This window comes from Capricornis sumatraensis, chromosome 5 (assembly GCF_032405125.1).
Source record: "Capricornis sumatraensis isolate serow.1 chromosome 5, serow.2, whole genome shotgun sequence".
Classification (NCBI taxonomy): Eukaryota; Metazoa; Chordata; class Mammalia; order Artiodactyla; family Bovidae; genus Capricornis; species Capricornis sumatraensis.
Genome location: NC_091073.1, coordinates 115522235 through 115549937, shown reverse-complemented (window position 1 = coordinate 115549937; position 27703 = coordinate 115522235). Strand labels below are relative to the sequence as shown.

Genomic DNA, 27703 nt, shown 5'->3' with positions numbered 1-27703 from the left:
AAGATCCCAGAGCCGTGAGGCAACTAAGCCCATGTGCCACAACTGCTGAACCCACACTCTAGAGACCGTGCTTCACAACAAGAGAGGCCACCGCTATGAGAAGCCCGTTACCCACAACGGAAAGTGACCCCCACTCACTGCAACTAGAGAAGGCCCATGTGTAGCAATGAAGACCCAGCACAGCCAAAGAAACACATTAAAAAATAAATAAAAAGACAGAGGAGACATACTCGTTGCCCACAGGTTGATACAAATGTGATCACAGCCATACTGTGCTGTGAGGTACAACGTGACACAGGAGGGGCAGCAAACAAGTGAGGAGCCCACGGACCGTGCTCACAAAGATCTACACCTGGGTGTTAGCTCCGCGGCTCCCTGCTCGATCTTCCCAGCTCCTCTTTGGGCCTCAGTCTCCTCACGTATGAAATTGACAAACACGTACACCTTTCATGCATGCTGCATGCTAAGTCACTTCCGTCAGGTCTGACTGTGCGACCCCCTGGACTGCAGCCTGCCAGGCTCCTCTGTCCATGGCATTCTCCAGGCACAAACACTGGAGTGGGTTGCCATGCCCTCCTCCAGAGGATCTTCCTAATCCAGGGATTGAATACATGTCTCATGTCTCCTGCATTGGCAGGAAGATTCTTTACCACTAGCACCATCTGGGAAGCCAGGGTCATATTAATAACAGTAATAAGGATACCCCCCCTCTGTACTAATGCTCAGTTAATGGTAGATGTTTATTATTATTCCTATTATTCAGTATAGACAAAATTCTGTAGAAGGACAGAGTTGGAAATTAAATATGGCTAAGATCAGTACACAAATCTGATGAGAGGCATCATGAGTGTCTTCAGTTCAGTTGCTCAGTCATGTCTGACTCTTTGTGACCCCGTGAGCATTTTATCACCCCAGACTTCCTATGTTGAAGCCCCAACGCCCACCGCGACTACATTTGGAGGTCGGACCTTTAAAGAGGTAACTAAGAGTAAATGAGGACACAAGAGTAGTCCCTAATCTACTCTGAGGGGTGTCCCTTGTCAGGAGAGGAAGAGGTGCCAGGATGCAGGCACACAGAAAATGGGCGTGTGGGAAGACAGGTGAGCTAGCCAAGGGCTCAGGAGAAACCAGCCCTGCCAGCACCTTGATCTTGCACTTCCAGCTTCCAGAATTGTGAGAAATGGATTTCTGCTGTTTAAGCCACAGTCTGTGATATTTTCTCAGGGCAGACTGAGCAGACCAATACAGTGAGTAAAGGGTTAACTTCAAGCTTGGGCTGGTCCAGGCCTGCCTGAGAGAGTGACCTTGGAGTCCACTTTCCTATTGTCTAATTGGACTATTTCCCTGGGAGTTTAGGGTTAGATGAGTGTTTTTCTTCTCCTGTCCGCTGTGGGGGTCTGTATCTGGACTTGGGGAGCTGTGAGCTGGCATGTGCTCAGTTGTTAAGTCATGTCCCACTCTTTGTGACCCCATGGACTGTAGCCTACCAGGCCCCTCTGTCCATGGGATTTCCCAGGCAAGAGTACTGAAGTGGGTTGCCATTTCCTTCTACAGGGGATCTTCCTGACTTAGGAATTGAACTTGGGTCTCCTGTACTGGCAGGAGGATTCTTTACCACTGTACCACCTGAGTTGGCATAGAGGCATTGAGTGCATGACTGGCTGGCATAAAATACAGGTAAGAAACAGAGCTGAGATTCCTGCATCCAGGTGAGCCACCCAGACCCTGGCTCTCCTCCAGTGCAGTCAGGCCTGGCCGTGCAGGTTAGGGGGCAAAAGCAGTTGTGTGTTTGGTGCTTGGACAGGCTGGGCTCCCAGAGTGACTGATGCTGCGCCTACCGTGTTTGTTTTCCATGTTAACGTTGTCTCTTAGGTCTTGACTGTCAACTTGAACATGGAAAAAAAAACCCTATAGTGTCAGTACAGACGTGTTAAGTAAAAACCCAGCTATCTGGTTAAGATGAGGACCTCAGAATGGCTCAGATTCTTTAGCAGCGGAGGGACTTCAAGGATGTGGGCTTACGTTACTCAGCGTAGAGCTGCGTGATTGACAAGTACTGATCTGGGATGCCTCTGTCAGTTGGATATTGGAGGGCATACATGAAAGCGTTTATTCACACTCTAGAGCGGGGCTTTGGAGGATTGCTTCTTCAGATAATGCTCCTGAGCTCTCATTTGTAACATCATTCAATAGGATGGATCTTTTTAAAGTTCATCATCACTGCATGAATTTCCTATGTCCTCTGAGTGGAGGCCATGCAAAATAGGTGAATCCAAAGTATCTAAATGAGAAGAAAACTTCAAAATTGAGATGGAGAAGTTAACCGGGTTTCTGGGAGCAGAGGGCACTCATATGTGTCTGAGTGTGAATTGTTCCCTGATGGGGATGGTGCTAAGTGGTCCTAATTCATTCCAGAGGCCATGGTGGCAGGGCAAGCATGCTAAACTATTGGCTATTTAAAAAACGTATATTAATTGAATGCTAGCTTCTCCAGGTACTGTTTCAAACTTTACATTTTTGTGTTCACTCTCAAAGACAAGTATCATTTTTATTTTACAGGTAAGGAAACTGAGACCAAGAGAATGGAGTTGCCCAGAGTTACATAGATGTGAGAGATGTGGGTTTGATCTCTGGGTCAAGAAGATCCCCTGGAGGAGGGCATGGCAACCCACTCCAGTATTCTTGCCTGCAAAATCCCCATGGACAGAGGAACCTGGTGGGTTACAATCCATAGAGTTGCAAAGAGTCAGACAGGACTGAATTGACAGCATGCATGCAAGCAAACATGGAAGTAAGAAGCCGTAGTTCACCCCTGGGCTTTCTAGCTATTAAGTCAGCACTCTTTTAAAAATAAACTTTTTTAAAAAATTTGAGTATAGTTGATTTACAACGTTGTGTTGGTTTGTGGTGTCCACATATGTCTATGTACAACTCATCCATATACACACCCTTTTGTAGATTCTTTTCCCATGTAGGTCACTGCAGAGTATTAAGCAGAGTCCCCTGGGTAAGTCAGCGCTCTTGCGATGCTGTAGCTACATCTTGATTTTGGGCTTGCATCATATGAGACTCTTCGCCAGCTTTTCAACAAGTTTCTAGGCATTGCTGTGCTTAGGTATGGGAAATGCTAACAGAATGATTACTATCTGAGATAAATTATCCACCCCTTGGCAGAGTACTGTCCCAGGATGGCTGAAGCTTGAAGGGGAATGTAACACTCAGAGTTCAGAATCAGAAACTTGGACATACGGATGCTCAACCTGGTCTCTAGGCCACAAAGAGGAGATGCTTGCTTCATGCTATCCTTGAAGTCATATGTATATTTTCTTGTCACATAAAGCAAAAGCTTCATACTTCATTTTTCAAAATCAGAGCAGTGATAAGCTCTGGCTCCTGATGGGGGGAAGTTGGTTACTATGCTTGGTCTGACAGTGCTATTTCAGAGGACCATCACTGCAGCGGGGCTTATGATTCCAAGTCCCTCAAGGAAGTGGGGGCAGACAGAGGGTCTGGTGATAAACCTCCAGATCCCAGCAGGATCTATATTGTAAATTATTAATAGTTACTTCAGTAAACTTCAATACAAAGCCAAATTTCAAATACACTAGCTTACAACTCTGTCTAAACATTTTTTTTTTTACAAATATCTTCCCAGGTGGTGCTAGTGATAAAGAACATGCTTGCCAAGGTATGCATTCTATCCCTGGGTCAGGAAGATAATCTGGAAAAGGGCATGTCAACCCCCTCCAGTATTCTTGCCTGGATAATCTCATGGATAGAGGAGCCTGGTGGGCTACAGTCCATGGGGTCACAAAGAGTCAGATAGGACTGAAGCAATAGCATGCACGTACGCTCATATGATGTGTCCTGCAGGAGAGTTCTGCTCATCTTTGGAGCAAAATTAGCATCTTCTTTCTGTTGGTCTTATGTCCTGTGTTCTCTCTCTCTCTCACACACACAGTCAAGAATCAGAGCTGTTTCATCTGCAGCCAAGAATCAGAGCTGTTAGCTCACTCTCTCTCACTCTCGGGCTCCAAGCAAGCATTGCAGACCTCAGTTCCAGATACAGGCTGGATTTATGGATCTAGGAGGGATCAGCACAGCTCTCATGACCAACCTCCCAGGCTACATGAGCTCCCAAGATGGGAGACAGCAGAAAAAGATGCCAGGGTTGGGATGGAGTGGGAGGGGAGCTGGGAGCTGGAGAGGCTGAGGACAGGACCACGGGTGTTTTGAGGTCAGGGCTGCCCGGAAGGCGTGCTTATGCATCTCAAATGATACCTGAGGCCAAGGAGAAGAGGGAGATGGGAAAGGCCTATTTGACTGGGTTATTTTTGAGACCTTCCTGTCAATAGCCCATTGGTAAAGAATCCACCTGGTCATTATTAGTGAGGGAACGGGTGGTGAGAGAATGGGTTCAGCAGGTGAAGACCCAGCACTGGCTTAGGGGTTAGCTGCAGCCCATTGTGGGGGAGCCCCTCTGAAGCCGGGTGCAGGGACGTGAGGGAGGCGCGGAGGTGGGGACAGGAGGGGTGGCACAGGGGGGCAGGGGCAGCTCTACATCCCAAGGTGGGTGTTTCCTCCCACCCTCGACTCTGCACGAGAAGCTCAGCTCGGGGCCCGTGTGTGTGCTTCTCCCGAGGGCGACAGGAGCAGAGAGTCACTCGGTAATCTCGGCGGGACATGTGTGAGCGGACAGGACCCCTGAGGAGAGCAAACACGATGCAGGGTGGACAACTGCACAAGCTGTGTTGGGACAGGCAGCGAACAGAACGCTAACCCAGCAGACGTCATCATCGTTGCACTGACGTCGACATCGTTGCAATGACGTCATCATCATCACACTGACGTCATCATTATCACACTGAGGTGATGCAAATGTAAGTGAGCGTCAGGATTCCTTCAGGATGGAGGCACGGGTGATGACAGAGGTTCACGAGGGAGAACTGGCTGGGGGTACTGAGAATGAAACACCTGTAACTGTGGAAGAACAGAATGGGCAGAGCAGAACACTTCAGTGGGCTGGGATCCTCGGTCAGACAGTCCTCCTCAAGGTCGACGGTAAAGGATAAGGAGAGTGCAAGAACGGAAGTAAAGTTATGGAGGGTGGATGCGGAAGCGTCACTATTTACACGACAATAAGCTCAGAGGAAGAGAAAAGAACGACACAAGACGGAACTACGTGAAGAAATAAGGGGCCAGAATTTTCTAGAATAAACTATTAGACTTCAGAATGAAGGAGCCCATGAAGTAATAAACAGAGTAGATAAGAAAAAAATCTCTTCCACCTACACCTACAGCTGTAGTTCTCACTTAACCAGAGGCCCACCACTCCAGTTGTTCATAAAATTAGTCAGAAAGCTTGACAACATAGATGGGAAAAGGCTTACAGGATCATTTTTCACTAACCTCTAAAAGAAATTCAGCATTTGCTTCAATTAGAAATGTAGGAAAAATCACAGTAGCATTAGCATTACTTTTGTATCACTATTTTTAACCAAAAAATCATAGATTTTCTATGTTCTAGATTTTTGGAAATAACCATAATCATAAAGACCATGATGAATTTGAAATTATGAGTTATGAGCAATTATAAGACCTGATTCTATGCCCTATTATTTAAAGCACTGGTAATGAGCAAACATATTATTGTAAAATGAACATGCTGTTTTAAATGCTTTGATAAGTGTATTGGTTTCTTTTATGACTCTGTGCCTTTTATTCACATAAAACATTTCCTTGGGAAGAGACATAAACAGGACCAAATTGCTCCCAAAAGGTTAAGAACTGATGCATTATAATGAAGTTAAGACATAGTAAAGGAAAAAAATGCAACTTACATCTAATTTCTCAGTATCAACACTGCCTTATAAAAGACAATGGGCTACTATTCTCACAGTGTTGATTTAAATAGACACTCACAAGTATATGAGACTCTGAAGGACTTATCTATGAAGTTTTAGAAAAAACTGCTCTTAAGTAAAAAGAAAAATAAATCCAAGAGTAGATAAGTGTGGGAAACAAGAGTAAGTGAAGAGAAAACCACAAATATTAATGTTTTTTCATAAGCAGTTAAAATAAGGATATTCATAAAATTCTACAATTAAAACCATAGACAATGTCAACATAGCAAGTAGTGAGGTGGCAAAGGAAGTCAGAGCATTCTTGGTCTCATTCAGAACAGAGACATCAATTTGGTTTTGTAGATGATAGAGACAAAACATGGACTTCCCTGGTGACTCAGATGGTAAAGCGTCTGCCTACCATGAGGGAGACCTGGGTTCGATCCCTGGGTTGGGAAGATCCCCTGGAGAAGGCAATGGCACCCCACTCCAGTACCCTTGCCTGGAAAATCCCATGGACGGAGGAGCCTGGTTGGCTACGTCCATGGGGTCGCAAAGAGTCAGACACGACGGAGCGACTTCACTATCTAGAGACAAAACATAAGCGTGAGTCTTAAGAAGTTAGGCAAAGCTGCCAGAGGCGTGAAAGTAGAACATACAACTTTTAAATCAATAGAATAATATTCAGTTCAACCAGTGAAGGGTTTGTTTACCTGATAGCTCAGTTGGTAAAGAATCCAACTTTAAAGAATGCCATGCGGGAGACCTGGGTTTGATCCCTGGGTTGGGAAGATGCCCTGGAGAAGGGAAAGGCTACCCACTCCAGTATTCTGCCTGGAGAATTTCATGGACTGTATGTCCATGGGGTTGCAGAGTCTGACAGGACCGATCGACTTTCACTTCACTAACCGTGAAAGGATTGTGGGGTGGGGGAGCAAACAAAGAAAACATTGTAAATTGAAAACGCCGGGTAAGGTGGCAGAAAGTGTACCCTGATATAACAGTAGTTTCAAAATGAATAAAAGACAGAGATCCTCAAATTAGATTTAGAAAAGATTCAGCATTATACTATCTAAGACACACATTTAAGTAAAAGGATTCCAACACCCACATGAAAACACCAGGCAAATATTAACAACAAGAAGAATTGCACAGTAGTTTTAAGAGTAGAAATAAAATTGTGTGATGAAAAACATCAGAAGGAATAAAGATGGAAATTACATACCTGTAAAAGGAACAATAAATCAAAAGGATTATGAACATAATAGTCTCAAAGAATACAGAGCTATTAATACCAATGGTAGTTTGACGTTTACACTCAGAATGTGATCAGACAAGCAGTACTTAGAGAAATTAAATATGTACATATCCTATCTCAGTAATTCTCCTGGGCATACACAGATGTGTTCACATAAGAAAACCTCATATACAGATAACAGGGGGATACACACAAATAGCTTTGCTGAATTGTTATTTGTAGAAGCAAAGAATTCAGCAAACAAATATTCATCACTATGGGATGGAATAAAGAAAGAGTGGATATACACATCGTGAGGCTTCCCTGGTGGCTCAGACAGTAAAGAATCTGCCTGCAATGCGGCAGACCTGGGTTTGATCCCTGGGTTGGGAAGATCCCCTGGAGGAGGGCAACCCACTCCAATATTCTTGCCTGGAGAATTCCACAGGCAGAGGACTCTGGCAGCTACGTTGCAAAGAGTTGGACACAACTGAAGTGATTAGCATGCACACATGCCTTTACGTTAAAATATCTTTTCCAAATTGGACCATTCCAACCGCTATGAGGAGAAGGCAATGGCAACCCACTCCAGTACTCTTGCCTGGAAAATCCCATGGATGGAGGAGCCTGGTAGGCTGCAGTCCATGGGGTCGCTAAGAATTGGACACGACTGAGCGACTTCCCTCTCACTTTTCACTTTCATGCACTGGAGAAGGAAATGGCAACCCACTCCAGTGTTCTTGCCTGGAGAATCCCAGGGATGGAGGAACCTGGTGGGCTGCCATCCATGGGGTCGCACAGAGTCAGACACGACTCAAGCAACTTAGCAGCAGCAGCAGCAACCACTATGAGAAAACTGGAATGAAAGACCTCAGAATCCCTGAAGCTTTTGTTCTTGTGGAACATGAGGTGTTTTACATGGAAGGTCAACAGTAGGTTTGGCTGCTTGTTGTTCAGTCACTCAGTCGTGTCTGACTCTTTGCAATGCCACGGGCTGCAGCACTCTTGGCTTCCTTGTCCTTCACTATCTCCTGGAACTCGCTCAAACTCATGTCCATTGAGCTGGTGATGTCATCCAACCATCTCGGTCTCTGTCATTCCCTTCTATCTTTCCCAGCATCAGGGTCTTTTCTAATGAGTCGGCTCTTCACATCAGGTGGCCGAAGTATTGGAGCTTCAGCTTCAGCATGTTTTGGCTGCTTTCTTAGGTTCACCATCTCTCGTTAAAGGGGTTAAAGCTCAGTAGTAGAGCATTTGACTGCAAAATATCTCTCTAAAAGTTTCTAAACTCGGAATCTCTGTTGTAGAAAATTAGCTGAGTGCCTATGGAAATAGGTAGGGAGTGTATTAAAAGAAGACATCATTTTGCCAACAAAGGTCCAGATAGTCAAAGCTATGGTTTTTCCAGATGTGAGAGTTGAACCATAAAGAAAGCCGAGCACTGAAAAATTGATGCTTTCAAATTGTGGTGCTGAAGAAGACTCTTGAGAGTCTCTTGGACAGCGTGGAGATCAAACCAGTCAATCCTAAAGGAAATCAACCCTGAATATTTATTGGAAGGTCTGATGCTGAAGCTGAAACTCTAATACTTTGGCCACCTGATATGAAAAGCCAACTTATTAGAAAAGACCCCGATGCTGGGAAAGATTGAGGGCAGGAAGAGAAGAGGAATGACAGAGGATGAGATGGTTGGATGGCATCACCAACTCAGTGGACATGAGTTTGAGCAAACTCCGGGAGATAGTGAAGGACAGAAAAGCCTGGCGTGCTGCAGTTCATGGGGTCACAGAGTTGGACACGACTGAGTGACTGAAAAATAAGACCACCTTTTGGAGATTCACAGGAGGTTGAAAGCACACTGTCAATTTGATTATGTTGGAAGCATATGTAAGAAAGGTAAAAATTTTGTCTATCATAACTTACTTACTATGTTACAACTCTAATTGTAAAATAGACAGCTGGGATTGCAAAAGTTAATTAGTTTTGACCATTAAAAGACAAAGAGCAGGAAAGCATATGGTGACTGTTAGTGGGGAAGGACCCTCCTTGGCCTGTGAGGTTGGCAGGGAGGGGGTTGTTTTACTAAGAGGAGAGCAGACACCTCACATGTGACTTCACGGCAGAGCCTGGTGAAGGCAGTCATGTTAGGAAAAGAATAAATGTGCTGACAATGCTTGCGGAGAGCAGCTGTGATGGAGTGACATTCCATGGACAGGCTTCTGTATTTTGCTTGCATATTTGCTTTGTAGATAGTTTACTGATTTCATCTAGTGATTTTTTAAAACTAGATTATATCCAGCACATTTTTTTCTTTTATTATTTTATCCGTGTCAGTGGTTTCTAATTATGACATCTCTCCTCACCTCTGTTTGGAAGAGAACCAGGAGATCAATTTTAAGAGTAGGGGCAGAAACTATGAGGGTCCCAGCTAGCAATCTGAGACCTCGATTTGAGAGAGGGAGACTGAAAACTCTATTTAGGGCCTAGAATGATCTGAGATGCTATCTTTCATCAAATGAATTTTTCTGTGACTCTTTTTTAGGCTTCAGTCATGCTTGATTTCAGTCTGTGGTACCCAAAGGAAAAGGTATTTCCAACGATGGCAATGTGACCGTTAACTCAGCGAAAGTGACAGTCGCTCAGTCGTGTCCAGCTCTTTGCGAGCCCATGGACTGTATAGTCCCTGGAATTCTCCAGGCCAGAATACTGGAATGGGTAACCTTTCCCTTCTCCAGGGGATCTTCCCAACCCAGGAATCGAAACGGGGTCTCCTGCATTGCAGGTGGATTCTTTACCAACTGAGCTATGAGGGAAGCCCATTAACTCAGAGTAGTAACAAAAAAAAAATATACATTGTTTATTCATTCATGTTATTGCTCCAGCAAATCCACTGCGCAACTACCCCAGTGTTCTTCTAAGTCTCTCTTGTCATGTAGTTTCACTTCTAGGGGAAGGACACAAAAATAAACAGAAATATCACAAGTTCTAAGGAGAAAGTAAAATGGTAAATGACTGGCTATGTTAGATTGGGTGGTCAGATAATGCCTCTCTGAGGAGGTACAGTGCTGAGACTGAATGACAAGAATGAGCCAGTCTTTAAGATATTGGAAGCACCCTAGGTGTCCAACAGCAGATGAATGGATGAAGAAGCTATGGTACATACACACAATGGAATATTACTAAGCCATACAAAGAATGAAATCCTGCATTTTGCAGTAAGGTGGATATACCTGGAGAATATTAGGCTTAGTGAAATAAGTGAGACAGAGAAAGACAAACACTGTATATTGTCACTTACAGTGGAATCTAAAAAATAAATAAATCTATATAACAATACAGAAACAGATTCACATACAGAGAGCAAACCAGTAGTTACCAGTGGGGAGAGGGGAAGGGCGAGATAGGGGCAGGGGAGTGAAAGACACAAGCTACTATTAATACATGTATAAAATAAGTAGGCAATAAGGATATACTGTACAGCACAGGGAAATATAACCATTATTTTTAATAACTTTAAATGGAATATAATTCATAAAAAACATTGAGCCATTATGTTATACACGTGAAACTAATATTATAAATCAACTCTGTGTGTGTGTGTGTGTGTGTGTGTGTGTGTGTGTGTGTGTGTATGCTCAGTTGTGTCTGACAGTTTGCGATCCCATGGACTATAGCCTGTCAGGTTCCTCTGTACATGGAATTTTCCAGTCAAGAATACTGGAGTGGGTTACCACGCCCTCCTCCAGGGGATATTCCTGACCCAGGGACCAAACCTGCATCTCTTGCCATCTCCTGCACTAGCAAACAGATTCTTTACCAGGTGGGCTACCAGGGAAGTCCCTACTTCAATCAAAAAAAGAAGCCAGCTTTGATGTCTGGGGAGGAGCTTCAGGTAACGGGAGTGTAAATGCTCTAAAGTGGGAATCGGCTGGGTGCGTTCGAGGAGCATACCAAGACTGGAGACCAGTCGGGAGACAGGTTACAATCCAAGCAAGAAACAAGCATGGCTTCTACAAGAGTGGGCCCAGTGGCTGGAGATAGCACTGGATGCATTTGAGGCACAGTCTACATGGATGCAGTCATAAGACTCACTATTGATGGGCAGTGAAGAGGGAAAAAGGACACCAAGGCTAAAGCCAAATTCTGGGCTCAAGCAGAAACGGGTGGAGCATGATGTCCTTTACTGCGATGGGAAGGCTGGTGGAAAAGCAGGTTTGGGGCAGGCACCAGGAATTCTCCCTGCCATGTTTACTCTGAGATGACACCAGACAAACACCCCCTGTTGCTGACGGGACAGTCCTGTACTTTGATGCAGAGTTTTCGGGAAGAGTGAGGCCTGGAGCTTTTGATTCCAGAGTCACTAAGTCGTATCTGGCTCTTTGCAAACCCATGGACTGCAGCACACACAGGCTCCTCTGACCCTCACCATCTCCCAGAGTTTGCCCAAGTTCATGTCCATTGAGTCAGTGATGCCATCCAACCATCTCATCCTTGGTCGTCCCCTTCCCCTCCCGCCTTCAATCTTTCCCAGCATTGGGGTCTTTTCCAATGAGTTCGTTCTTCACATCAGGTGGCCAAAGTACTGGGAGCTTCAGCTTCAGCATAAGTCCTTCCAATGGAATATTCAGGGTTGATTTCCCTTAGGACTGACTGGTTTGATATGCTTGCAGTCCAGGGGACTCTCAAGGGTCTTCTCCAGCACCACAGTTTGAAAGCATCAGTTCTTCAGTGCTCAGCCTTCTGTATGATCCAACTCTCACATGCATACATGCCTACTGGAAGAACCATAGCCTTAACTATACGGACCTCTGTTGGCAAAGTGATGTCTCTGCTTTTTAATACGCTCATTTCAGAGTTACTGGTGTATAAGTAGTATTGGAGCCATTGGACTAGAAGAGATCACCCAGGGAAACGGATGGTTGGAGAAGAAGCTTCTGTGTGTGATGTGCCAACATTTAGTGAGAGAGAAAGAACTCATAGGATAGACTTGAGTCCTGGCCAGTGAGGTTGAGGGAAAGCGGGTGCCACGTGCCACAAACTCCAAGAAAAGAATGTATTTCAGGAAGGAGGGCACGCGAGCTGCTCCTGAGAGCCTGGAGGAAGCTGGAAGGTCATGTTCTGGACACAGCTCTAGAGAGCTCCGTGTTGACTCTGACCACCTTCGTAAAGGGTTTACCAAAAGAGCTAAAGAGAAAAGCAGCTTATTTCTGTATCAGAGAGACTCTCAAGTAAGTCGTCTTGTTCGTCCCCTGCCGCCAGTGCTTTGGCATAAAATTCTCTTGTTCTTCCAAGCCCTTTGTGCGTGTGTCAGATGGTGAGTCCCTGCCTGCCTCGATTTTTGCTTCTGAGACGAATGTGGTCCACGGACCACCTGCCGGGGCTGACCCGAGCCCCGTGACTGGCGTCCTGCCCGAACGCCTGGTCGTCTACCACAGACTCTGTGACTGAGAGTTGCATTTCATAGTGGGGTACAGCTATCATCTGGGGGTACAAGATTTTGGGGGCTGGTTCTCCCAGGCACTGTGGTCAGCCTTGGCTGCAGCTTGAGCTGAAGGCAGTGCTCCAAAGCCATCACACTTTTCCAAATATGTGGTGGGCCAGAGTCGCTCCCCAGATGAGGGACCTGCAGTTTCAGCTTCAGCATCAGTCCTTCCAATAAATATTCAGGGTTCATTTCCTTTAGGGTTGACTGGTTTGATCTCCTTGCTGTCCCAGGGACTCTTAAGAGTCTTCTCCAGAACAATTTGAAAGCACCAGTTCTTCAGTGCTCAGCCTTCTTTATGGTTCAACTCTCACATCCACACATGACTACTGGGAAAACCTGGGATCAAATTCCATTTCTTGTCTCTTACCAGCTGCCTGATCTTGGGCTGTTAACTAACCTCTAGCATTAATTTCTTCACTGTGAAAAGAAAACAGTACCTTCTTTTAAGGTTCTCATGTGGATTCAGTTCAGCTCAGTTCAGTCACTCACTCGTGTCCTATTTTTTGTGACCCCATGAACCACAGCATGCCAGGCCTCCCTGTCCTTCACCAACTCCCAGAGTCCACCCAAACTCATGTCCATTGATTCAGTGATGCCATCCAATCTCATCCTCTGTCATCCCCTTCTCCTGCCTCAATCTTTTCCAGCACCAGTGTATTTTCCAATGAGTCAGCTCTTTGCACCAGGTGGCCAAAGTATTGACGTTTCAGCTTCAACATCAGTCTTTCCAATGAACACCCAGGACTGATCTCCTTTAGGATGGACTGGTTTGATCTCCTTGCAGTCCAAGGGACTCTCAAGAGTCTTCTCCAACACCACAGTTCAAAAGCATACATTCTTTTGTGCTCAGCTTTCTTTATAGTCCAACTCTCACACCCATAAATTACTACTGGAAAAACCATTGCCTTGACTAGATGGACCTTTGTTGACAAAGTAATGTCTCTGATTTTTAATATGCTGTTTAGGTTGGTCGTAACTTTCCTTCCAAGGAGCAAGTGTCTTTTAATTTCATGGCTGCAATCACCATCTGCAGTGATTTTGATTGCAGTGATCTGCCCCCCAAAATAAAGTCAGTCACTGTTTCCACTCTTTCCCCATCTACTTGCCATGAAGGGATGGGACCAGATGCCATGATCTTAGTTTTCTGAATGTTGAGCTTTAAGCCAACATTTTGACTCTCCTCTTTCACTTTCATCAAGAGGCTTTTTAGTTCTTCTTCACTTTCTGCCATAAGGGTGGTGTCATCTGCATATCTGAGGTTATTGATATTTCTCCTGGCAATCTTGATTCCAGCCTGTGCTTCTTCCAGCCCAGTGTTTCTCCTGATGTACTCTGCATATAAGTTAAATAAACAGGGTGACAATATACAGCTTTGCTGCTGCTGCTGCTGCTAAGTGACTTCAGTTGTATCCAACTCTGTGTGACCCCATAGATGGCAGCCCACCAGGCTTCCCTGTCCCTAGGATTCTCCAGGCAAGAACACTGGAGTGGGTTGCCATTTCCTTCTCCAATGCATGAAAGTGAAAAGTGAAAGTGAAGTCGCTCAGTCATGTCTGACTCTTCACAACCCCATGGACTGCAGCCTCCCAGGCTCCTCCGTCCATGGGATTTTCCAGGCAAGAGTACTAGAGTGGGGTGCCATTGCCTTCTCCATATACAGCCTTGACATACTCCTTTTCCTATTTGGAACCAGTCTGTTTTTCCATGTCCAGTTCTAACTGTTGCTTCCTGACCTGTATACAGATTTCTCAAGAGGCAGGTCAGGTGGTCTGGTATTCCCATTTCTTTCATGATTTTCCACAGTTTGTTGTGATCCACACAGTTAGAGGCTTTGGTATAGTTAATAAGGCAGAAATAGATGTTTTTCTGGAACTCTCTTGCTCTTTTGATGATCCAGAGGATGTTGGCAATTTGTTCTCTGGTTCCTCTGCCTTTTCTAACACCAGCTTAAACATCTGGAAGTTCACGGTTCACGTATTGCTGAAGTCTGGCTTAGAGAATTTTAAGCATTACTTTACTAGCATGTGAGGTGAGTGAACATTTTTTGGCATTGCCTTTCTTTGGGATTGGAATGAAAACTGACCTTTTCCAGTCCTGTGGCCACTGCTGAGTTTTCCAAGTTTGCTGACATATTGAGTGCAGCACTTTCAGCATCATCTTTCAGGATTTGAAACAGCTCAACTGGAATCCCATCACCTCCACTAGCTTTGTTCATAGTGATGCTTCCTAAGGCCCACTTGACTTCACATTCCAGGATGTCTGGCTCTAGGTGAGTGATCATACCATCGTGATTATCTGGGTCATGAAGATCTTTTTTGTACAGTTCTTCTGTGTATCCTTGCCACCTCTTCTTAATATCTTCTGCTTCTGTTAGGTCCATACAATTTCTGTCCTTTATCGAGCCCATCTTTGCATGAAATGTTCCCTTGGTATCTCTAATTTTCTTGAAGAGATCTCTAGTCTTTCCCATTCTATTGTTTTCCTCTATTTCTTTGCATTGATAGCTGAGGAAAGCTTTCTTATCTCTCTTTGCTGTTCTTTGGAACTCTGTATTCAAATGGGTATATCTTTCCTTTTGTCCTTTGCTTTTCGCTTCTCTTCTTTTCACAGCTATTTGTAAGGCCTCCTCAGAAAGCCATTTGGCCTTTTTGCATTTCTTTTTCTTGGGGATGGTCTTGATCCCTGTCTCCTGTACAATGTCATGAACCTCCATCCATAGTTCATCAGGCACTCTATCTATGAGATCTAGTCCCTTAAATCTATTTCACAGTTCCACTGTATAATCATAAGCAATTTGATTTAGGTCATACCTGAATGATCTTGTGGTTTTCCCCACTTTCTTCAATTTAAATCTGAATTTGGCAATAAGGAGTTCATGAACTGAGCCACAGTCAGCTCTCAGTCTTGTTTTTGCTGCCTGTATAGAGCTTCTCCATCTTTGGCTGCAAAGAATATATTCAATCTGATTTTGGCGTGGTCCATCTGGTAATGTCCATGTGTAGAGTCTTCTCTTGTGTTGTTGGAAGAGGGTGTTTGCTATGACCAGTGCGTTCTCCTGGCAAAACTCTATTAGCCTTTGCCCTGCTTCATTCTGTACTCCAAGGCCAAAGTTGCCTGTTACCCCAGGTGTTTCCTGACCTCCTACTTTTGCATTCCAGTCCCGTTTTTTGGGTGTTAGTTCTAAAAGGTCTTGTAGGTTCTTTATAGAACCGTTCAACTTAATCGATGTAAATAAAGCATGTCAGACCTTGGCTTAAGTATCATCTGGGACATCTGTGCCAGTTTGTAAGTTGCTGCTACAGACTCAAATTTGTGGCAAAGGGGAACAACTGATGTATTTCCTGTGCTTTGATTCCTTCAATGAGGATTTGAAATTTTTTATCGTAAAATTTTCAGATACTAAAAAGAGCCATTTTATTCATACACAGATTTGAGTGCGCTTCATGAAGGGAATTCTGTTTTTCTCCCTTGCATACAAATGGTGACTTTCTTTACTGCCTCCATGACCTTGCCCATTTCAGACGGCATGGGATCATCTACTCGTGAGCCTGAAACGCCGAGGATGTGAGGAGCAGCTGACCGAACCAGCCCCACTGTTGGGTTCAGGGACGTGGGCAGTTGTCCTGGGCTGCTTGCCGAGTGTAGCCCAGAGAATGGTCCTTGCACGCTGGTCCCCTTTGCTTCTGAGTCTATCTAACAAACCTCGACTCTGCCATCAACTCAGGAGCTGTCACTCATGAGAAAATTTTCCTGATGGACACACTGTCTGGCAGAGGAAGAGGCAACTCCAGGCCTCCTACTCCCACGGGCCAGGACATCCTCAAAAAGATGGTGCTTCTCCCATCGAATACCAGCCAGGCCCCCGTGCAGCACAGAGGATCCTGAAGGATGCAGGACTATTTCCCAGCTTCTTTTGGGGCGACATCTTGCACAAAAGCCTTGGCCTCCTTTATCTTTCAGAGAGATATCGGAAGAGGTCAGAGTCAAGAGAGCTGGGCCCGAACATCTGTCATAGTTCAGAGTACCTAACAACCATGGACAGAGGAGCCTGGCAGGCTACAGTCCATGGGGTCGTGGGAGTCAGACACAACTTAGCAACTAAACCACCACCGCCAACCGTCTTGTCTGAGGAGCCCTTAGGAGCTTGACATCCCCTGGAGCCCCCAGCTCTCCTAAACGCTGGCCTCCTGCTTAAACCACTGCTGAACACAGTCCCATGCTCTGGCCCAGGTGGATTTTGTTGCACACAAACCCCTGCACGAGCACTGCCCCACCCCCAGCCCCAAAGAGCCCGCTCACCTCTCCCCGAAGGCTCATGCTGACCCTGCCCCAGGCTGGCCACTGGGCTCCAGGCTGAGGGTCTACCAGATCCCTGTTCCCTCCCAGCCTGGCTGCTGCAGCTTCGGCGGTCAGGACTCTGGACTCACTGGCATGTCTTTCTGCCAACCTGGGCTCAATGCAGCCTGGTGGTGTTTGTACTTAGATAATGACCTCGAGCGTGTCTGCTCTTCTCCACCCACCGGGTAAAATCTGGCCCGTGGCTGCATGGAGGCTGCAGGTCTGAGCCTCTTGTGGTTCACGGGCCTCTGCAGGCCACGCCGGAACGCATCCCAGGCTACTCGCTCATCATGGACCAAAGACACGAGAAAGCTTCTGGTGCTTTTCAGGCAAATCCCAGCAACCGCCCTTCTCTTCCCTGTGTCACTTTTCATTTTAAAGTGGAACCATTACCTTTTCACTAAACCACCATCATAGCCAGATTCCCGTAACTTCCAAACGACTTGTGTTAACCAGCTTTGCATGGCAGCTTCTAGTTACCTCTTACCGGCGGGGTGATGAGAACTGTGTTCTCATTTTCTTAGTGACTGTGGAAGAGGAGATGGGAGCCCGACTCCGGCTAACAAAGGCAGCGGGCAGAGGGTGGGCGTCCTGGGAGTCCACTTTGGGTCCAAAGCCAAGAACGACCCTGGGTTTGTTTTAGCTGTAAGCTGAGCTTTATGCATGTCCACTCGAGAAGCCTTTGGTCATCTTGGTCACGTCTCCACTGCACACAGCGTTGCTGGGCAATGTTTGCAGGTGGATGCTCACTCGCCATCTTGGCGAGAAAATTCCTGCACCCTGGCTAGCTGCTCTGCGGCTACTGTGGCCGGTGAGTGGAGTGGCTGAAGACTGATTTTGGGTATCAAGGGGCATCTAGCCCGTGAACTTTCCTTCAGGGCTGGCGGGCTGAAGAGATCCCAGGTGAGTATTTGGGGAAGGAAGAAATAAGCCAGTTGGAAGTGAGTTCTGTAGGAGGGGGTAAACATGACACAGAGGAGGGAGAAAGCTAAGGGAATAAAAGGTCAAGGGAAAAGTGGTGAGACAGCTCCCAGTTCATGAGTGCGGGCTCTGAGCCGGGTACTCTGTGGTGCGCTTAGCATGGACGGGCTCATCTCCATAAGACGCGCAGGAGCTGTATTCCCGTCTGATGGAAGAACTGGCTAACTTGTCAGTGGTCTCTAGATGCTAAGTGGCAGAGGTGGGGTGGGCAACTCAGACCTTTTCAGACTACTTCTTAACACATAATCTTAAATAGTTAAAGTTAGAAGAAAGTTTGGAGAGCAACAAATCCAACACCTTGATTAGATGAAAAAGGAGATTTTTATTAGATGAAAAAGTGGAAAAGTGATAACTCTTGTTATTAGAGCTGAACTGAGAACCGCTTCCGGTTATCTGAATCCCTATTGAATAGTCTTCAGGTAACTGGCTCCAGGATTTCATAGCCATTGAATTTGTTATTTTCTGAAAACAAGCCCCCTCCCATGTCCCCTGGGGTGGACTTCTATTGCAGAAGATGTTTTTCATACTGGCTTGAAGAGTGTTTCTCATACCGGCTCAAACAGCTTGTGTCTTGGTGATGAGACGCATGTCCACATCTCAGATAACAGGAAATTAGAAACTGGGGCAGGGGGCCTTTCTCTTTCTCATCAAGTGAAAGGAAGTTGCTAACTCATCACATCAGCCCATGTCTGTGAACCTTTTCTCTCTCCAAGGTCAACAGTGGTTTCATAATTGCTAAACTCAAAGAATATTTTCTTGGCCCTATTTCACACATGGCACTTGATAGGATCTGTCAGTAATAAGCAAACTGTTGCATGAAACTCTCTCCTCCTGTGACAGCCCTTCTCCTGGCTTGTGCTTGCTTGCTCTTTTCATCCCTCTTCATTCTTCCTGAGATGCTGTTTTTCTGTCTGTCCCTTACGTGTAAGTATTCTGTTGAATTCTGACCTCAGCCCTCTCCTCTGCTCTTTTTATAAGCTGTTTCTGGTCATCTCATTGAAATGAATCAAAATTCTTTCCAAGACCATAATAAATACTCTCCTTTCTCTTCTTCATTTTACAATTTTACTTAGTCTCTAGAAATGTTGGAGACAACTATAGTTAGTAGACAGAAAGAGATAAACGTAAAATTGGACCTCTGGATCCAAAGTTATCTCAGGAAAACGAGGACCTGGGTCAATTAGGGTCACCTGTTATAATGACAACCAAGTGGATCTACCCTGCATGCCTGGGATGAGCAGGGTTTAGGAAGAGACTTATATCTAGGTGATGTGGCCAAGAGGTATTGATAAGGGGAGATCTGCTCACAGTATTCAGCGGGAATTTGTGGACCTGGTATTTAATATTATTAATGCATATATGTGGAATCTGCAGAAAAACAGAGTCACAAACATAGAGAACAGATATATAGACACTAAGCAGGGGAAGGGAGTGGGGTCAACTGGGAGACTGGGGCTGACAAACAGAGTGGGCTGCCACTTCCTCCTCCAAGAGATCTTCCCGGTCCAGGGATCGCACCCTCATCTCTTGTGTCTCCTGCTAGGCAGGTGGATTCTTTACCACTGGGCCCACATATATACACTACTATGGATAACACATATATCTAATGAGAACCAACTATATAGCACAGGGGTAAAGGAAAACGGAGGTCCAATCTGTTTGCAGGACAGAATGCATTCCAGCTGCAATAAAAAATACATTCGAATAGATGGTAGATGTAGACAGATACTGTTTGATTCCGCTTATATGAGGTGTCTAGAACAGTCAAATTCACAGAGTCAGAAAGCATATTGGTAGAATCCAGGGGCTGGGAGTGGGGTAGGGAGAGGGGATGGGGATCACTTTAACAGGCACAGTTTCGGGTTTGGAAGGTGAAGCGTTCAGAAGGTGGATGGTGGTGAGAATTGTACAGCAATGTGAATACACTTGGTGCCACCGAACTGTGCAGTTAAATATGGTTAAAATAGGATGTTTTATATTATGTGACTTTTGCCACAATAAAAAAAAATTTAAATGGCTTGTTTTCAAGTCAGTCTTACTTCCAGAGCTGACTGACAAAGCTCACACTTTTCCAGTTTACCAACATTTCACCAAGGAGTGGACACCTACTTTCACCTCTCTTTTTGTGGCTTCCTAACATTCTTCAAGCATCCCACCACAATTATGAATGACACTGTGGGGACTCTGACCTCCACTGGGTAAGAGCCCAGGTGGCAGGCCACCTCTGCGTTACTGGGTCTGAGGCCACCATAGCCGACCAACTTGACCAGTGAACAGTCACATACCCAGAGGGGAGGTCTATGGTGGCGTGGCAACTGCAGAGTCCTTCAGACTTGCTTTCTTCACAATCAACAGAGGAAAGTTAGCAAATTGCCTGAAATATTAGTATTCTGGAAAATAAAGTTTAAAATCTCACTAACCACGGACACAGGTATTGCTTGGAAGTAACGTTAGGTTCAGTTAGAAAATGTCAGAAGCAGAGCCCAGACTGTGGGGCTGGAGCCACTTCCTGCCAAGGGTGCTTTACTTTTCCTCTGGCTGAGTTTCTTCTCAGTGCTGATCTCTTTCCTCTGTGCGAAGACGCTATGTAAGGAGAAGGCTCCATCCCCCTCTGCCTAGAACTTTGAGGCTGGGCAGACAATGGAGTGGATTTCTACTCCTCATTTCAAGCAGACTTGAACTTAGGGAGCCCATTACGTCACTCCTCCCCCTTTGTCCACCCTTCTTTTTACAGTTAGGAGTGCTCTGAATCATTAAGGAATTTGTTGATGTTGTTCACTCGCTAAGTCATGTCCAGGTCTTTGCGATCCCATGGACGGCAGCAAACCAGGTCTCCCTGTCCCTCACTATCTCCCGGACTTTGCCCAAGTTCATGTCTATTGAGTCAGTGATGCCATCCAACCATCTCATCCTCTGTTGCCCTCTTCTTTTGACTTCAATCTTTCCCGGCTTCAGGGTCTTTTCCAATGAGGCGTCTGTTAGCAGCAGGTGGCCAAAGTATGGGAGCTTCAGCTTTAGTGTCAGTCCTTCCAGCGAATATTCAGGGTTGTTTTCCTTTAGGATGGACTGGTTGGATCTCCTTGCAGTCCGAGGGTCTCTCAAGAGTCTTCTCCAGCACCGTAATTTGAAAGCATCAGTTCTTCAGCGCCCAGCCTTCTTTAGGGTCCAACTCTCACATCCATACATGACTATTGGGAAGACCACAGCTTTGACTCTACAGACTGTAAGGACTTCAGTGAAGGCCTAACACTATGAACCTAAAACCGCACAGCCCAGGGGCCTCAGAGAAACCCTAGCCACCCCATCATTTTATAGATGAGGACTGTGCCTTCCAGAAAGCAGAGAGTGACATCAATTGAGGCTCCTGCGTCTTCTGCCTTGTCTCCCATCCCGTCTTGGAGGAGACCACAAGAAGCAAAGACACTTTTAGAAAAACCTCTATCAGAACCCCTGTAGGCGGCTTTCCTTTCTGCAAGGTGAACGCCATGTCCCATCACTCACCCACAAACAGCTGGCTGTAGAGCTCCAGGCGGGTGTGGCCCTCCGTTGGGGCCTTGCGGACCTGCTGCGGCAGACGGTCCACCTGCAGGCTGGCCTGCTTGACGTTCCTCTCCGCGGTGACCCGGTGCCACTGGTCATCGTTGAGTGGGGTGGGCGACCTCACCACCATCTCCACTGGCCCGTTCCCGACATCAAATGAAAAGGACACTTCCGTGGCAGCTGGAGGAACAGAAAGAGGAGAGCCACATGAGTACTTCCTGCACGCACGTGGGAGTGCCAAGTTGCTCAGTTGTGTCCGACTCTCTGCGACCCCAAGCGCTGTAGCCCACCAGGCTCCCCTGTGAGCCATGGAGTGCCCAGGCAAGAATACTGGAGTGGGTTGCCATCCCTTCCTCCAGGGCATCTTCCTGACCTAGGGATCGAAACTGCGTGTCCTGCATTGGCAGGTGGGTTCTTTACCACGAGTGCCACCTGGGAAGCAGTATTCCCTCCCAGATACCAAATAGCTTTAACGCTTAAGGCTTCCCTGGTGGCTCAGATGGTAAAGCATCTGCCTACAATGTGGGAGACCCGGATTCGATCCCTGGGTCAGGAAGATCTTCTGGAGAAGGAAATGGCAGCCCACTCCAGTACTCTTGCCTGGAAAATCCCATGGACGGAGAAGCATGGTAAACTTCCATGGGGTGATAAAGAGTCGGAAATGATTGAGCGACTTCACTTTCACTTTTTCTAGAGGAAAAACAAAGCAGATAGAGAAAGCAATCTACACCTGTCACTTGCTATGGTATACAGTGGTCCAAGGCGAAATTCTTGGAGGAGGGATAAAGTGTCAATTCATTGTTAATGAATCATAACCAAGGGGAGGAAAGTGAGCTTGGATTGGGGGCCAGGTATACATTCCTTTTCTTATTTTACCAAGAAGTTGCCCTCATTGAGTCTTTCCAAATGAAGAACTGAAGCCTAGGACATTTAAGTCCATGGTGAGCTTCTTAGATTTAGTGAGTAGTGGAGTCAGGACCTGAACCAGGCTTGTTAGCTTCCAGAACCTGAGATCTTCCAACTCGACGTACTCTGCGACTCTTCAGATGTCTCCTAGGATGTGGCTTGTGGCCCTGGTTGTACTTTAGACCCACGTGAGTGCTTTATGAAACACACCCATGTGCAGCTCCATCCCCAGGGATTCCCACTCATCTGGTCTGGGTGAGGTGTTGGTATTTTTTAAAAGCTTCCTGGAAAACATTAATATATACCTAGAGTCGAGGGCTATTGCTTTGGGGGAATTTGCAAAAATTTATTTTCTTAATCTAATTGTTGGGCTTCTCTGGCTCAGATAGTAAGGAATCTGCCTGCAATGCAGGACACCTGAGTTCGACTGAAACAGAGCTGGACCCATATGGGGGGGGCAGGTCCTTGCCCCCCACCGTGTCTTCTGCTGGTGGACAACTTTAGTCAAAGAATAATCAGAGAAGTGAGAAATGCTGAAACAAAGGAGAACAGTCAAAGGAGACTGAATAATAATAATCTGGTCACTAAGGATAGTCGAGGACCTTTAGTTCTTTCTCACGTGCTGTAGATAATTTTCTGAGCCAGATCCTATTGAGCTGTCTTATAAAGACTAAAACCCCAGGTGGAGAAGTTAACTACGCGATGATTAGACTGTACCCAGGACTTGAGCTGCCACAATTCTGAGAACTGACTGCAAAGAAATGGGAACAAGTGCACCCCAGAACTGAAGATTAACTAACTGTCCTAAAACAACCAAGATGATGCTAGGCAGACCACTGACGACCAGCTGAAGATGACCGTTAGAGATGACCGTGCTGTTCTGCATGTAACCCCCTTCCTCTGTTTATAAAAGCTCTCACCCCTGTGTGCTGGGGGAGGAAGTCAGCCTTTGGGCAGATGTCTGCTACCCTACCCCCCTGGTTGCCAGCATCTGAAATAAAGGAAACTTTCTTTTCCACCGACCTGGCCTGTTTACTGGCTTCTGAGCGGCAGGCAGCCGGACCCCCCTCACATGTACTCTTTCAGTAATGAGATCTCTGGGTTGGGACGATCCCCTGGAGGAGGGCATGGCAACCCACTCCAGTGTTCTTACCTGGAGAATCCCTGGACAGAGGAGCCTAGAGGGCTACAGTCCATGGGCTCGCAAAGAGTCAGACACGACTAAGCAACTGACACTTTCAATCTAATCTTTAAAGTTCCTCTGGAGAGTTTGGGAGCTGTGAGCTGTGCAGGCAGTGAGGATGACCCATCTCTTTTCCTGACTCCTGGTGCTGTGCGCAGGGCAGTGTGGGTCCTGTTTAAGACTCCCTTCCAGAATCACTTGCTGCACACCTTGAACACTCGCTATCTGGGATGCCGAGTCCTTCTTATAACTTCCCCTCCGGCACTGACCACAAATCATTCTTTTTATTTTCCTAGGTCTGCTCCCAGTCAACTTCCTTGATTAAATCACCTTCCAACAATGGAAAAATGGCTTAGGAGGGTGTGCTGGAAACTTCAATTGTTAGTAGCTTTCTTACTTCACATGTTAGGTTTTAAATTCCTCAGTGACCACTGACTGCTTTATAAACATGTTTTTTAAACTTTTTTTTTTTTTTTTTCCTGCCATTGGCAGGAAAGGCAGGGTGGCATGTGGCTCCCAGCTCCTCAGCTTGGCGAATGCTTTTTGACAGAACAGATTCCCCACATCACTGGAGGGCCTAACTTTGCTTAGAAAGTGATTTGGTGCCTCTATCTATCAATAAGCCTCTGACGAATCACCAAGCAGTTTAATTAAATATCTGTCATCTTTTCTCCCCCAGGCTAATGAAAAATTCAGCTGCTTGGCACTGGTACCATTTCGAGATGATGTTGCAAGCAATCAAACTTCTAATTTAAAAACCGCAGTGGGCCGGATTCTCTTGGGACCTAGACTTTTCCCCACCCCTGGGTCAAGCCCCTCTGAGGAGGCATTTACTCTATTGAGCTCCAGAGACATTGGACACAGAGCTCAATGTAATCAACCTCATTGTGCTGGGGAATTTGGCTCCTTTATGTCATTAAAAGAGGACATTAATTTTAACACCTGTGGTGATCCCACACGTGTGCTGGTGACATTTCTTCTCTGAATTAGGGGCTCCTGCCTTCCAGGATTCACTGGAGTGACCTTCACCAAGGTTTCTACACAAGTATGATGAGAATGCAGCTCAATGATCACGTGACTCATGGATGGAATGATTTTTCCCTGAATTTCTGGCATGAGTCGATGGGGAAAATGTAACTTCAGGTTTTAAGATTGCATTTGTTCTGTTCTTGCAGTTCTGTGTTTTAGCAGATGCATTTTTTAAATGTAAGTTGTCAGAATAGCCAGAGAACAAGGCTTTCCGAGCTAAGTAGGAAAGATGGTTTCGTTTTAAAAGGCATCAGCAGCCATCAGGGAAATACAATGTAGGGATAAACTGAGTTGAGCCCTAAGGTTTGACTTGGAGGGACTGATGCTACTCTAATTTTCTCCACTCCTCTCCTCCTGCTATGATGGATTTTTGTTCATGTCTTTCAGTTGTCACCCTTTCACACTGTGTCACCCTGAGGACCAGCAGCTACCAGGAAATACCCATGCTTCTCTCTCTGCTTGTCACACTGGGTCCCCTGTTTCTGCCTCTGGGCCGTGGTCTTCTTAACATCAACACTTCCCTCTAGAGAAGGAGAGAAGGTCCCCAGGAGCACACTGTAGCTCAGTCCTCTCTCCCCAGCTGGATGCAGTAAGAGGGAATCTGAGAACAGTTCTTGTTCAGTTGCTCAGTCGTGTCTGCATGACTGCAGCACGCCAGGCTTCCCTGTCCTTCACCATCTCCTGGAGTTTGCTCAAACTCACGTCCATTGAGTGGATGATGCCATCCAACCATCTCATCCTCGGTCAGCCCCGTCTCCTCCTGCCCTCAATCTCTCCCAGCATCAGGGTCTTTTCCAAGGAGTCAGCTTTTCACATTCAGCTTCAGCATCAGTCCTTCCAATGACTATTCAGGTCAGCTTCAGCATCAGTCCTTCCAATGACTATTCAGGATTGATTTCCTTTAGGATTGACTGGCTTCATCTTTGCAGTCCAAGGGACTTTCAAGAATCTTCTCCAGCACTACAATTTGAAAGCATCAAATTCTTCTGTGCTGAGCCTTCGTTAAAGTCCAACTCTCACATCCGTCCATGACTAGTGGGAAAACTGAGAACAGATTCTCCTCAAAGAGCCTCCATCCAGGCTTCATTGAAGAAACCTTCGCAGTTTCAGCCCATCCCACTTCCCTGTGGTGCTTCCTGAGGAAGGGGCCATGAGGCCCCACGTGAGAGTGAAGGAAAGAGTTCCTTCATCTGTCATGCAGCATCAGCTTCCCTGACATTGCCTTTGAGAAATCCCATCTCCCCACCGAACGGAAAGTGTGTTTTAGAAGCTTCTAAAGTTCAGTTTGCGGCTGATTGCTCTTGGTCTTCTGGGTGAGAGGAGCTGACATTTTAAAAAAGATAATTACAGAGAGAGTCAGCCAGCGAATGAAAGGGAGACAGTGTAAAGGACACTGTGGCCAACGACACTATCGTCACTTAACATGTGTCTCCAGCTGGAGGCGGAAGGGCTGCCCAGTTTCTGCCCATGGGAAAGGGATTTCAGACATCTTGAAACTATTCTTATTTTCAGAAATAAGTATTTGAGAGTTGGATGTTTCTAGGGAGGCTCATTAGAGAGAACACTGTAGCAAACATGCATGGTTGCCTTTCTGTTGGCGTCAGGAAAACTGGGGAGCAACTTGCTTCCAAGCTCACAAGTTGGCTTGCCATCATTTTGTAGATGCGGACAGAAGACGGGCAGCTCCTGGGTCAGAGACAAAGCGTTGTATTCCTCACAGGGCAGCATGCAAAGCAAGCATCCGTCTGCCTGGGCTTCTCTGGGCCCCCGATCCCGTGGGGGCCACGTGGAGCAGTCCAGGGGGGATGTTGTTGAGGTAGCTGGTGCACTCTGACCTTAGGAAACCCGTAAGTTTTAGAGGGGCTGCTGGCAAGTCTGCTTAATGTTTGCCCTGGGAAGAGACATTAGCCTTATTAACCCAGTCAGGAAATAAACCTACCTTCTGTTCTGGAGGAAGACAATCTGTCTTCCAAGATGGCTATACCCACATCCTTTCAAAGGTATGAACAAAGCTGACAATGCCTCTTGTTCAGAAGACAAGCAGAAATGGGAGAGACCCACGGAGAATTTTGCCTGACAGTTAGCTGTTCCCCTACCCTCTTCCCTGTGAGCTGACCTGATTTTGCCCAGGAAGCTATGTGCTTCCACACAACTCTGTGCTTCACGTATGGATGGCCCTACCCTGGGCCCAGCGGATGAATCTGGGTTTGTTTCTAAGTCAAACATGAGATTGCTGTACTCCTTGCCAGTAACCCACTTAAGACGGGACCTTTCATTTCCTCTGGCCAATAAGACATGAGGGGGAGCCTGTAGAAGACACATCTGTTAGTTCATAAGGGAAGAGAGAATCATCCATCTTCACTCCTTGATCTTGGGTGGAGATGTGGTTCCCGGTGTTGGTGGGGCCGTCTTGCAAATCTCAGACACACTGAGGAGAACAGGGAGGGAAATGGGATGAAGCTTGGGCTTAGGTGACGTTCAGCCCCTAAGGTATTCCTGGAGCCCCCACAAGGCTTCTTGTGTGAGATATCCATTATTGCTAAAGCCTTCTGTGTTGCAGCTAAAAGCATCCTAACTGATACAGAGAACAGTTTAGGAAGCAGTATTTATGATTTCTAGTCTTCACTCTGCCTTGTCACCTTTTTGGGTTCAGTCTATTGGTGTCTGAAAGGGGGATTACATCTATAGTTTCCCAAGAGTTTCTGTGTCCAAAATGTGTTTGAAAACATACTGACAAGCTCTAAGTTCCCTTTGCATGTGAACATTCTATGATCTAATTTCTAAGAGGTTCTAAGAGAAACAATAAATGAAATACAGTTGGTCTTACTGGTGAGTGAAAGTAAAAGTCGCTCAGTTGTATCTGACTCTTTGCAACCCCATAGACTGTAGCAAGCCAGGCTCCTCTGTCCATGGAATTCTCCAGGCTAGAATACTGGAGTGGGTAGCTGTTCCCTTCTCAGGGTATTTTCCCAATCCAAGGATTGAACCCACATTTCTCACATTGATTCTTTGTCGTCTGAGCCACCAGGGAAGCCTAAGAATACTGGAGTGGGTAGCCTATTCCTTCTCCAGCAGATCTTCCTGACCCAGGAATCGAACTGGGGTTTCCTGCATTGCAGGCGGATTCTTTACCAGCAGATTCTTTACCAGCTGATTCTTTA

General features: G+C 46.1%; 1 protein-coding gene across 1 annotated transcript in view; it reads right to left on the bottom strand.

Moving 5' to 3' along the window:
* CNTNAP2 (contactin associated protein 2) overlaps window positions 1-27703 on the bottom strand; it is a 1643722-nt gene that overhangs the window by 234676 nt on the left and 1381343 nt on the right. The window contains exon 17 of the mRNA XM_068972445.1: window positions 21386-21604. Coding sequence (XP_068828546.1) covers window positions 21386-21604 — 219 coding nt within the window. The remainder of the gene's footprint in view (window positions 1-21385; window positions 21605-27703) is intronic.